At 42.7% G+C, this 12,372-nt stretch overlaps 1 protein-coding gene across 3 annotated transcripts; it reads left to right on the top strand.

The window, feature by feature from the left end:
• Positions 1–429: 429 nt before the first annotated feature.
• On the top strand, positions 430–9,074 carry ccdc22 (CCC complex scaffolding subunit CCDC22). Of its 3 annotated transcripts, XM_029723333.1 has the most exons (16): positions 430–834; positions 1,334–1,511; positions 3,784–3,916; positions 4,126–4,232; positions 4,326–4,367; positions 4,521–4,605; positions 4,812–4,981; positions 5,129–5,341; positions 5,453–5,644; positions 6,543–6,779; positions 6,870–6,971; positions 7,090–7,197; positions 7,335–7,430; positions 7,658–7,717; positions 7,867–7,941; positions 8,084–9,074. In XM_029723333.1, exons 1-16 carry the CDS (start codon positions 785–787, stop codon positions 8,195–8,197), a joined length of 1,962 nt encoding a protein of 653 aa, XP_029579193.1. In that variant the 5' UTR covers positions 430–784; the 3' UTR covers positions 8,198–9,074. The 3 variants fall into 3 exon arrangements, with proteins under 3 accessions (XP_029579193.1, XP_029579195.1, XP_029579194.1); XM_029723335.1 differs by lacking the exon at positions 1,334–1,511 and having other exon boundaries at positions 431–834; XM_029723334.1 differs by lacking the exon at positions 4,326–4,367 and having other exon boundaries at positions 431–834.
• The last annotated feature ends 3,298 nt before the right edge of the window (positions 9,075–12,372 follow it).

The following is a 12,372-nucleotide window of genomic DNA, read 5'->3' as shown; positions in this document are numbered from 1 at the left end:
GTACCATTGGGTACACACTGCCTATCCCCAACCCCACCCCAATGGACATTAATCATTGTTGACCTCCACACAGACATGGCCACATGGTCTGCTTATCTCGCGTGGACAGATTTGGGGTGGAGTAATGCCGCGTTCCAATACTAGTCGGAACTAGGAAACTCAGAAATGTCCGACTTGCTAAATGGTTGTAGTTGTACCGTGCCGCATTTACCAGTTGGCAAGTCAGACATTTCCGAGTTTCCTAGTTCTGACTAGTACATGAACGTGGCACAAATCCTTTCGCTTCGCCTCTTCCTCGACGCAGTACCCAGTCATGCGACTCTAGAAGCGGGGGTTTGCTGGGAATCATAGTTTTACTTTGCCAACTCTCCAATTTTTTTACAACACTGCTGAAGAATGTTGAAACTCAGCATCCCATAGAACACTGCTATCATATCTTCCTCCCATGTGACTTCATGTGTTTATAGATGCAACATTTTAGCTATCACTCATACGATAAAAAGCTATTTGCAAGACATTTAAGGGAGCACAAAAAAAGTGTTAAGTGGAACGGTTGCTGGAATAGCTACTGTCGTGCCCCTTGTTCATGTGTTGAGAAGTGACAACGTTATAGCTAGTTCCCCAGCTAAAAACAGGCGAGCTAGCTTGTTTTTTTTTAATGGACCCGCCTGTGAGACCGCTTACGTTATCTAGCTAGCCAAAATAAGCATATTGAAGCCTAATGATTGGAATTTAGGGGGCTTTTTGCTAAAGGAATTGCAAGGCACTTCATTTTCTTACAGTGATGGAGGAAGTTGATAAGATTTTAATTCACTCCCTTAGACAGACCGGCACGTAAGTAGTTAGCCAACATTATCAATAACATTTTGTTTCTAGTTAGCGAACGTTTGCCATCTGGCTTGCTACTGTTGCTTGTTTGTGTCTAGTGAGTTTTGGATAGCTCGCTACCTCTAGATACATAGCTCTTTTCTTTGATTTAGTGACTGACACCCAGGTCTTTCTACATTCAATTACTTATCAGAGCCATTATCTCAGCTGATGTTTTCCTTGGGAAGTGAAGTGCAGAAAGCTAGCTAAGTTAGCTAACTTACATTCATTCACACTTGTACACGTGTTCTAACAGCTGGTTCTTTTGATTTTAACTCTGCAAATCTTTGAGCTAGTGTAATGACCAGAATTCTTCCATGTCGGTCAAGTTAGCAACTCTAACGGTACACACTTTTCAATGTCGTTTAAAAGAGTAACTTGCTGATTACATGACTAGCGAGGTGTGAGACACACATGACAAGTTAACCCCGTGTACCTGCATCTCATGCTCTGTGTGTTTGCAAAGGGACGTGGGGGAGGATGTACAGAGTGTGAAGCGCTTCTCCAGTGAGCTCATAGTGGAGGCGGTAGTGAAATGTCTGCGAGTGATCGACCCGGCCCTGGGGAGCAGCCTGTCCCACTCCTTACCCCCCGGCATGTCTGCCCGCTTTCGAGTGGGCATGAGCCTGGCACAGGCCTGTCAGGTGAGGGGTCAAAAAGAAAAGGGATAGTGCTCCCCCTCCTGTTGCGAAGTGAGGCTCGTGACTCTCTCCCAACAAGACTATGTTGATCAAATGAAGAAGATTAAGATATTGTTGGATCTAAAATAATACCCATGCACGACTTCTTGATGTAGAGTAGCCATATGACCTATACCCCCTTTGCATGACTCTCAGTCCAGGGTCTTTTTATACTCTAAAATGAATTGACTTTCATTAGATCAAGCTCAGTTATTAATGGTCCCAACTACATGCATGCAGTCTGGACCACTGATGTCTGAATAGAAGTAATTCAGCAACCAATTTGACCGCCTGCGACAATGTGAAGTCATGTCATATCCTAATGCCATTCCATCTCGTTGAGCACTGCTTTTAACTATCTTTATTTCCTCACTCGATTGGCTTTATTGAATAGTCCATTTGCTTGCATAACTTCATTGAAGTGATCTTCTGAAATGTAGTTTTATTACAAGATTTAGAATCTCCCAAGTGTGAATACATTTGGTTTGCTCATTTTGTGAAGAAGGCTCCATCATTCCACATGTTCATAATGGTCTTCATACACAATGTCATGGACTGGTTCCATTTTCACCCTTAATGACCCTCATGCTCTACAGTTGTAGCCCAAATTTTTGAGAATGACACAAATATTAATTTTCACAAAGTCTGCTGCCTCAGTTTGTATGATGGCAATTTGCATATACTCCAGAATGTTAGGAAGATCAGATGAATTGCAATTAATTGCAAAGTCCCTCTTTGCCATGCAAATGAACTGAATTCCCCCAAAAAAACATTTCCACTGCATTTCAGCCCTGCCACAAAAGGACCAGCTGACATGTCAGTGATTCTCTAGTTAACACAGGTGTGAGTGTTGACGAGGACAAGGCTGGAGATCACTCTGTCATGCTGATTGAGATCAAATAACAGACTGGAAGCTTCAAAAGGAGGGTGGTGCTTGGAATCATTGTTCTTCCTCTGTCAGCCATGGTTACCTGCAAGGAAACACGTGCCGTCATCATTGCTTTGCACAAAAAGGGCTTCACAGGCAAGGATATTGCTACCAGTAAGATTGCACCTAAATCAACCATTTATTGGATCATCAAGAACTTCAAGGAGAGCATTTCAATTGTTGTGAAGAAGGGCGCCCAAGAAAGTCCAGCAAGCGCCAGGACCGTCTCCTAAAGTTGATTCAGCTGCGGGATCGGGGCACCACCAGTACAGAGCTTGCTCAGGAATGGCAGCAGGCAGGTGTGAGTGCATCTGCATGCACAGTGAGGTCGAAGACTTTTAGAGGATGGCCTGGTGTCAAGAAGGGCAGCAAAGAAGCCACTTCTCTCCAGGAAAAACATCAGGGACAGACTGATATTCTGCAAAAGGTACAGGGATTGGACTGCTGAGGACTGGGGTAAAGTCATTTTCTCAGATGAATCCCCTTTCCGATTGTTTGGGGCATCTGGAAAAAAGCTTGTCCGGAGAAGACAAGGTGAGCGCTACCATTAGTCCTGTGTCATGCCAACAGTAAAGCATCCTGAGACCATTCATGTGTGGGGTAGCTTCTCAGCCAAGGGAGTGGGCTCTCTCACAATTTTGCCTAAGAACACAGCCATGAATAAAGAATGGTACCAGCACATCCTCCGAGAGCAGCTTCTCCCAACCATCCAGGAACAGTTTGGTGATAAACAATGCCTTTTCCAGCATGATGGAGCACCTTGCCATAAGGCAAAAGTGATAACTAAGTTGCTCGGGGAACAAAACATTGATATTTTGGGTCCATGGCCAGGAAACTCCCCAGACCTTAATCCCATTAAGAACTTGTGGTCAATTCTCAAGATGCAGGTGGACAAACAAAAACCTACAAATTCTTACAAACTCCAAGCATTGATTATGCAAGAATGGGCTGCAATAAGTCAGTATGTGGCCCAGAAGTTAATTGACAGCATGCCAGGGCAGATTGCAGAGGTCTTGAAAAAGAAGGGTCAACACTGCAAATATTGACTCTTTGCATCAACTTCATGTAATTTTCAATTAAAGCCTTTGACACTTATGAAATGCTTGTAATTATACTTCAGTATTCCATAGTAACATCTGACAAAAATATCTAAAGACACTGAAGCACCAAACTTTGGGGAAATTAATATTTGTGTCATTCTCAAAACTTTTGGCCACTACTGTAGACTGGTTGAGGCATGTGACACAAAGGTCAATGTCATGTGTATGAGCAGACTGCATAACCAGGTTGACATGTGTTTCTATGCAGGACCTTGGCTACAAGGGAGAGATTGGCTACCAGACCTTTCTTTACAGCAATGAGCCAGAGATCCGCTCCCTGCTCATGTTCCTGGTGGAGAAGCTGCCCAGAGAAAGTGCTGAGGCCTTGGACCAACCAGCAGGTACAGACACATTGTCCCACCATTGTACTTCTTGTCATTAATGAGTACCATTCATACCTTAACTTTAGCTATCCCCTTATACATTGGTCATTTTTTTTGCTTTATAATCTGATCAATAAAAATACATTGAATGTTTGTGAATCTCTCAAAATGACAATTATTTTATCATAAGTATTTATTTGTCTCACATTCATTGTACCCCTTAACAGGTAAATCGGTCCTCCTCCAGAAATTGATAGCTGCCCAGATCAAAGCTCAGCTGGCCTTGCCTTGGCTCCCTCCATCTTGCAGACTACCCCTCCTATGTAAAACACAGGTAGGTATGTCCTGCTGGCAATATCACAAAGCATTATCAATGACATGGCAGCTAAAGCTAAGAAACACTGACAAAAAACTGTTGGTTTCCTAGATCATAAAGGAAGCTGGATTTCAAGGCTGGTCGGTGAAAGTAGTGAGGCAATAATGCAATGTCTCTCATGTTTACCCAGTTTTTTATGACCTGGATATTTACTGAAGTCAATATACCAAAATGATGCACTATACAAACTTCCTATTTGAATGTCTTTGTGTCAAGTGTTCTCACTTAACATTTCATTATTTTTAGAACCCAGGACCATCCCACAGTTTCCACTCTCAGCCCCTTAGTGTACTGCACTGCCTCAAAGTGCCTGGGAAAAAGCAATTGAAAGGTAAACCCCAGAATACACAGGGCCCTCTGATATGCAATGACATTAAGTACATTCTGTAATCCAATTCTTCCAATTATGTAGGGTTCTAAATTAGTAGCCTATATATATTAGCATGTGGTACAAGATATTCTTTGCCAATGAAATAAGAATCTGTGGTGAGAGTTAAATCGCAGTGTAACACGTCATTCTTTTCACCCCCTCTCCAGAGGAAAATGACTACCACAGGGAATTTCTTCCCCCTGTGACTGCTCAGCCGTCACAGCATGCCTCAGTGCCGGCCTCCCTGTTTGAGCTGCATGCAGGGGAGCTTAGTGCCGCCCAGGAGTGGGAAAATGAGTGGAACAGCCAAGGCCTTCTTTCCCGCCTCCCACCTGAGGTACACTTTTAAAGGGATAGTTCACTTAAAGGGATAGTTTTTCAAGATTTTGGACAATTTCAATTTGAGCACAAGAAGAATATTTTTGTGTTCATTGCAGTGTTTTAATCTCTGAACTCCACTTTGTCTCCTCTCGTGGCCACCCAGGAATATCGCTCCAGGAAGCGTTCCCGTCTGCAGAAGCGGATCGAAGAGCAGCTGCGCACTGCGGCCCAGCCTCACTCGGACTCCCTCGGTGCCCACAAGTCGGGCTCTGATCTCACAGAGCTACTGCAGTCCTTTGGGGGCTCCTCCCTCGGTGGTGACATCCTCGCCAAGGGCACCCGCTTCACTCACACCGAGAAATTCACTTTCACACAGGTGATTGAAGAGTTAACAAAGCCTGCCCCAAAGACATTGAGCAACATCTACAAATGTTACCCCTTTCATTGCCAATCTGGATCTAGCCTTGTGTGTGTGTGTGTGTGGCAGGAGCCTGCGAAAGCCTCCCAGCAGATGGCAGCAGCGGCCAGCTCCCTTCCCAGCTCGCATCAGTCAGAGGAGGAACTGCAGGCCCGACAGCAGGAGGAGCTGGCCTCCCTGCAGCAGCAGCTACAGCAGCTCTCCCTCAGCCAAGAGGAGGTGGGCGGAGACATGAGGCAGCTCACCGTATCCATACTTCAGGTAACTGGAGCCTCTCTGATTTAAAACAGATAAACTCTGTATTTGTGTAAACCTCAGACTAGGGATGTGCGTGGTTATTCGAATATCCGAACTGACATTTGTATTTTGGATTACTTGTGTGCTTTGTTTTTTTGTGGGGGGAAGAAATCAATTATAGCCCTATTTTAACACTGGAAAGTATTTTAAGTTTCATTAAAATATCCATATGGCAGTGTTACATGAAAGAATATACCATGACATTTAAACATGAAAAGTTTTTTTTTTTAATGTAGTTTTTAGGATGTGCACCCCATTAAAAAGGCCGGTAGCTGACCGGTGGTCTTCACATGTGTAGCTTGTTGTTTATGTTGGCCAATCAAAGCGACAGAGGTTCAATGTGTAGAAAGAGAGTGAGTTCACTAATGCAATGCAAGATGGAATAAAATTATGGAATGAAAAGTTAGCGAAATGAGGAGTAGGCAACAATGAGCAACCAACATATAGGCAGTTGTTTTATCTAGCTAACTTGCTTCTCTAGGCTTTTCCAGTCAAGACTGGCACTGTGTTATGCAACGATAAATAACATTGTGGCTGCAACAAGTTAGCTAGTCTTGGCAGTAGCTGAGTTGCCTTGACGTCTCTCTCTCCGTCTGCTCCTTCACATACTCCGCCCCCTCCACAGCTGCAGCAACTTCTCTCCATCGCGCCGCAGTGCTCAGGTTAACTTAAGTAAAAAAATACAAAAAATACGTACATTTCCTATATCCGGATATCCGACAAATTCATGATACTATTCGAATAGTGAAATGATTACATACCCCCATCCCTACCTCCGACCAGAGTTACCACAGTCAAATGAACTGTGACATGTAAGAGGTAGTCACCCCGCGAGACTAACTTGTCTCCTGTCTGTGTGCAGGTGTCAGATGAGCTGAAGCAGAAAGAGCTGAGCAAGGCGGAGAAGGAGGACTCTGTGCGGGTGAAGAAGCAGACCATTGACCTGATGCCGGACGCAGAGAACAACCTGGCCAAGCTGCAGGGCCTGGTGGAGGGAAGTGCCAAGCGAGTGGTCAACCTTGCCGCGCAGTGGGAGAAACGCAGAGCTCCGCTCATCGATGAGCACCGCAGGCTCAAGGAGCTCTGCAGCAACCAAGAGGTAGCGTTAATCTCATTAGATATCACCAAATGGGTGTGTTTGACTGTGCGAGAGAGAAATTATTATTTCAACTTCCATTCATTTTTGTAGATTGAGTCCTCCAGAAAGCTATCTGAAATCAAAGAGCTTCACAACAAAATCCGTCAATCTGCGGAGGAGTCCAAGAAGAAGGAGGCACTGTATAAACAACTGGTATTAGAATACATTTTAAATGTATTTGGGATGAGTTACTTCCACACTGTTTATTTGGGTTCCAGTCCATGCATTGTACGTCAAGACACAATTTGGGGGAATCTGACTTCTCTTTCAGATAACAGAGTTTGAGAATCTCCCCAAAGATGTCTCCCGCTCAGCGTACACTGCGAGGATCCTGGAGATCGTTGGCAATATCAGGAAACAGAAGGAAGAAATTACGAAGGTACACTGTTTGAGACACCTCTCAACAATACAGTCCTGAGTATCTCCTCAAAAACAAAGGAATTAAAAACTAAATTTGAATCTGAGTAGTGCTATTTCAAGTATGGTATTTGTGTGTCCGACTCTCGGTCTCTGTAGATTCTGTCTGACACTAAGGAGCTGCAGAAAGAGATTAACAATCTGACTGGAAAACTGGACCGAACGTTCGCTGTGACTGATGAGCTGGTCTTCAAGGTAGAGCACCTAGCAAAATAACTCATGCGTCTACTTTTTGCAATTATAGGTCAAGGAAATCCCTTCTAGATCACCTGATAATGCTCAACTTGCTACCAAGGACCCATGCTGTCAATTTGCTCATGCCTTTCATTTCAATTGTTCTATACTACAGTTTGACAATTTCAGGAAAGCACACCAATGATGTTCTTTCTTGCCTAATCAATACTTTCCCTAATACTGTGTAGGATGCGAAGAAAGATGAATCTGTCCGCAAATCCTACAAGTACCTGGCAGCCTTACATGAGGTAAGAGCTTGTTTGCAGAATATAAAATGTTCTTAGAAATTGAAGAGCAAGACATACTGTATATCCTTTGGTCTGGTGCTCTGTGTTAATTTTACGTGCCTATAGCTACATTTCTTAGTTGTGTGACTTCATTATCTTCCTTGGTATAGAACTGCACTCAGTTGATCCAAACTATTGAGGACACAGGCACAATCATGAGAGAGATCAGAGACCTGGAGGAACAGGTATATATGGCCCTCTTTCTTTTATTCCAAACCACTAACTTGCTCTGCTACTGTACCACATGAGTCAGTTTGTCATTTTATTGACATAGTGATATAGGGCTGACTTGGTAGAGCAAACTTTTAAGTTTCCTTCTCTCCATAGATTGAAACTGAAAATGGTAAGAAGACTGTAAGCAACCTGGAGAAGATCCTGGAGGACTACAAAGCCATTCGCCAGGAGAACTCTGCTCTGGCTGCCAAGATCAGAGAGGCCTGACGTGAACCTCCGCATGATGCACTGTAGTGGCCGCCTGACGTGTCTGCTGGTCAAACTGACTGGTAGCATGCCCTCGAGACTGCCTGTCCTGTGTGTGTGTGGAACCAAGAAAGCACACTCCATCTGGTCTCAAGACTTTCAACGCTGTCCTGTGTCCACTGTCTTGTTGCATTGCCTTCTGGGAGCACTGACGGCATATGGGGAAGGGGAGATAGATTTTTGTACCATTTTTATGCACAAACTTTAGCTTACCCAAAAACTATACTGGATAAAGAAAAGAAGTGTGTAACAACACAGCGATGAATTATACTGGCCTTGCATCCCTGGTGTCGATACACTGGTTCCATATTGATTCCACCCAATCAAAAAATACGTTTGGAAAATGATGCTCTGACTTTTTCTATTATAAATTTGTAGTAGTTCTTCAAAATTGCAGTAGTTCTGATAGTGAATGTCTTAATGATCTACTTTGAAGTTCACTGCAATTCAGGTGAATTTCTTCATGTTGGCCCTCATTCCCCAGAACAATGCAGTGGTTAGGTACGGCCTAAGATTCCATTCATGCCATATTTTGTCTTAACTGGAGTCGATTTGGAGATTACTAGGTTTGTCCTTTCTAGTTCATTCTCATGCCTTGAAATCAAATGCTGCTTTTGTCTGTCTCATTGGCTCAGTGTTATTTGGATTAGGGAGCCTTGGTGCAAAGTAAATGGCCTCACCTTTTGAGCACTGATCTCCTGAAATGGTCTAGATTAGGTAACAAACCACATTGATTGATGTAATGAATCATGCGAAACTTGTATAAAAACAATACAAAATATTTGTCATAGCAGAAAATGAACATGTTAATGAAGTCCTGTGCAGTTGTTTTCTTTCACATGTTTATTTTATTTGAAATGCTGAAAGGTCCTTAGTGTTGTTCGTATACTGTCCTTTTTTTGTTGTTGCTTGATCCTGGAAGGGGATGCCTGTTGAACTGGCTCTCAAGCCCCGTTTATACCTGGTGCTAACATGCGCCCTTTGTCCTAATCTTGTCAACATTCTTGACTGCCCACATTTTAGACTGGTGTAGACTATTATTAAAGACACGTGATCTGATTGTTATCAGATCTTCCTGACCAACTCCGGAGGTAGTCAGGTATGTGTGGTGTCTGGATATTAATCAAGTGTAAACAGATCTGGATGGTCAAACTATCTGAATTATCATTATACTGGCCTCTAAAGTCACTGGCTGTGTTCTAGTGCATCAAAACCGTTATGTGTCATGGGTAAATTGTGACTGACTGATCTACAAATAATGAGTTATTTATGACGTAAGGTCATTTGTACACAATGAAAATTTAAATTCAATATGCAACAATTTCAAAACGTAATATAAGAATCAGTCAATTACAATGTATTAATTAGGCCCTGATCTATGAATTTCACATGACTGGGAATAAAAATATGCCTCTGTTGGTCACAGATACCTTTTAAAAAAAGGTAGGGGCATTGATCAGAAAACCAGTCAGTTATCTGGTGTGACCACCATTTGCCTCATGCAGTGTGACACATCTCCTTCACATAGAGTTGATCAGGCTGTTGATTGTGGCCTGTGGAATGTTGTCCAACTCTTCAATGGCTGTGTGAAGTTGCTGGATATTGACGGGAACTGGAACACGCTATTGTACGTGTCAAGCCTTAGCATCCCAAACATACTCTATGGGTGACATGTCTGGTGAGTATGTAGGCCATGGAAGAACTGGGACATTTGCATCCTTCCAGGAATTGTGTAAAGGTCCTTGTGACATGGGGCTCTGCATTATCATGCTGAAACATGAGGTGATGGCGGCAGATAAATGGCACAACAACGAGCCTCAGGATCTCATCACAGTATCTCTGTGCATTCAAATTGCCATCGATTAAATGTAATTGTGTTCGATGTCCGCAGCTTATACCTACCCATACCATAACCCCACCGCCACCATGGGGCACTGTTCACAATATTGACATTAGCAAACCGCTCTCTCACATGAAGCCATATATGCTATGCTCTCTGCCATCTGTCTGTTACAGTTGAAACCGAGATTCATCCGTGAAGAGCACACTTCTCCAGCTTACCAGTGGCCGTCGAAGGTGAGCATTTGCCCACTGAAGTCTGTTCAAGACCCTGGAGATGACGCCAAGCATGCAGATAAGCTTCCCTGAGACTCTTTCTGACAATTCTCTGGAAACAGCTCTGGTGGACATTCCTGCTGTCAGCATGCCAATTGCACGCTCCCTCAAAAGTTGAGACATCTGTGACATTGTGTTGTGTGACAAAACCTCACATTTTAGAGTGGCCTTTTATTGTCCCAAGCACAAGGTGTACCTGTGTAATGATCATGCTGTTTAAACAGCTTCCTGATATGCCACAACTGTCAGGTGGATGGATTATATAAGCAAATGAGAAATGCTCACTAACAGGGATGTAAACAAATTTGTGCACAACATTTTAGAGAAATAAGCTTTTTGTGCGTGTGGAACATTTCTGGGATATTTTATTTCTGGTCATGAAACATGGGACCAACACTTGTGTTCATATTTTTGTTTAGTGTAGAAAAGGCAGTCGGCTGCAATGTTGAACACGCCCATTGACACTGAGCACCATTTACTTATGACCTCAGCAATTGTCTTTAAAAAATGCATTCATATTATTTTGAAAGAATGGGCGTGTTCGAGTGGATCAATTTTACCATTTCACTTTCAAAGTATGTTGCATTATGGGGATAAAATGGTCAGACTTCCGCCTACATGTCGACTGCATGAACTTTACAAAAACGATGAAATCGCCTTCAAGTCCCTGCAGTTGCTTCTCACCCAAGCGAACGGGACAAAAGACCTGCGTGAAACTTTGCTACGATTCATGTCTACAGTGATGATATGTACAAATGAATGTGATATTTTGAGGCTCTCTCTCACCAATTGATAGTACAATGTACACATATTTACATGTTAATTTTGACATTCCATAGAAAAACTTTTTATAAACAATGGCAACACTGCCATATTGGACAGAGCCTTGCTGTAGGTAAACCATAACAGTGTCCGACTTTCGGCTGTCGCAGATACACCTCCCCGACTTCACTCATCAATGTTCAGCCATAGCAGGCTGCGTTTGCGTTAATGCGGGGCGCGTTCTAGTGGATCTCTTTTTTTCAACGCCTTTCAAAGTGTGTTGCATTCTGGGGATAAAAGTTGTCTGACTTTTGCGCCTGCATGTCAACCGCATGAACTTTACAAAAATCATGTGATCAAAGGTCACGAAGTTTTGACTGCAGGTTTTTGCAGTCAACAACTTCATCCTGCGGCCATCGCTTGCACTGTGGGAGACTGTTGTCTACCAATCATTAAGGTGTTTTTGTTTGAACCACACGAACGTGACCAAAGACATGACTGAAAAAGGAAACAATTTGTCCTGACTTATTTGTACAGTGGAAATATACATAGAAATGTGATATTTGAGGCTCTCTCACTAATTGATTGTACAATGTGTACACACATAATATGATTTCAGTTTGTGAGTGTGTGATATGAGGGTTAGTTACATGTTTATTTCGACATAAAGAAACCCTTTTACAAACAATGGGCTTGATCAACAGTGCAGGCAACTGACTGCTCTACAAATTTGCATCACCTTGCATCATAAATAACCACTCATTATTATTTGTAGATCAGTCAGTCAGTCACCCACCATTTACCCACAATGCATCATGGATTTGATGCTCTCGAAACCAGCCAATGGCAGCACTGCCATGTTGATCTGAGCCTTGCAGTTGCAAAACTACATTAGTGTAGACTCTCAGCTGTCGCAGATCAATGATTTATATATACACTAGACGACTATATATACACTAGACAACTAAAAGGGAGGGCTAGAGGCCAACTTGCCTCCATCTTGGAACTTCCCCACCATTGTAAAAAATATTTTGGAAGCTATAAAAATGCATATATTAATGTCTACATTTGCCACACTTATTCTATTACAGACACCTTAATGCATAGTTTAAACATATTATTATGTGAGCTAAAGATAAAACAAATAATATATATATATAAAAACATTTTCCTTAAAGTATGCTTTTTAGAGATTGCCAATGTTACTGTCCTTACTAAAACAACAAAATTACTTAAATACATGTAATTATGTCCTTGGA

The sequence above is a fragment of the Salmo trutta genome, chromosome 30 (assembly GCF_901001165.1).
Source record: "Salmo trutta chromosome 30, fSalTru1.1, whole genome shotgun sequence".
NCBI classification, from domain to species: domain Eukaryota; kingdom Metazoa; phylum Chordata; class Actinopteri; order Salmoniformes; family Salmonidae; genus Salmo; species Salmo trutta.
Note: the sequence above shows the minus strand (reverse complement) of the source record. Positions and strands in the feature narration are given on the sequence as shown.

What these genes read in the sequence shown, in the direction of transcription:
- ccdc22 (XM_029723333.1), top strand. Translation starts at nt 785, where the DNA reads ATGGAGGAAGTTGATAAGATTTTAATTCACTCCCTTAGACAGACCGGC. An exon ending in TCCCTTAGACAGACCGGCAC is followed by an intron (nt 835 to 1,333) that starts GTAAGTAGTTAG and finishes GTGTTTGCAAAG; the next exon opens with GGACGTGGGGGAGGATGTAC. An exon ending in TCAGAGACCTGGAGGAACAG is followed by an intron (nt 7,942 to 8,083) that starts GTATATATGGCC and finishes TTCTCTCCATAG; the next exon opens with ATTGAAACTGAAAATGGTAA.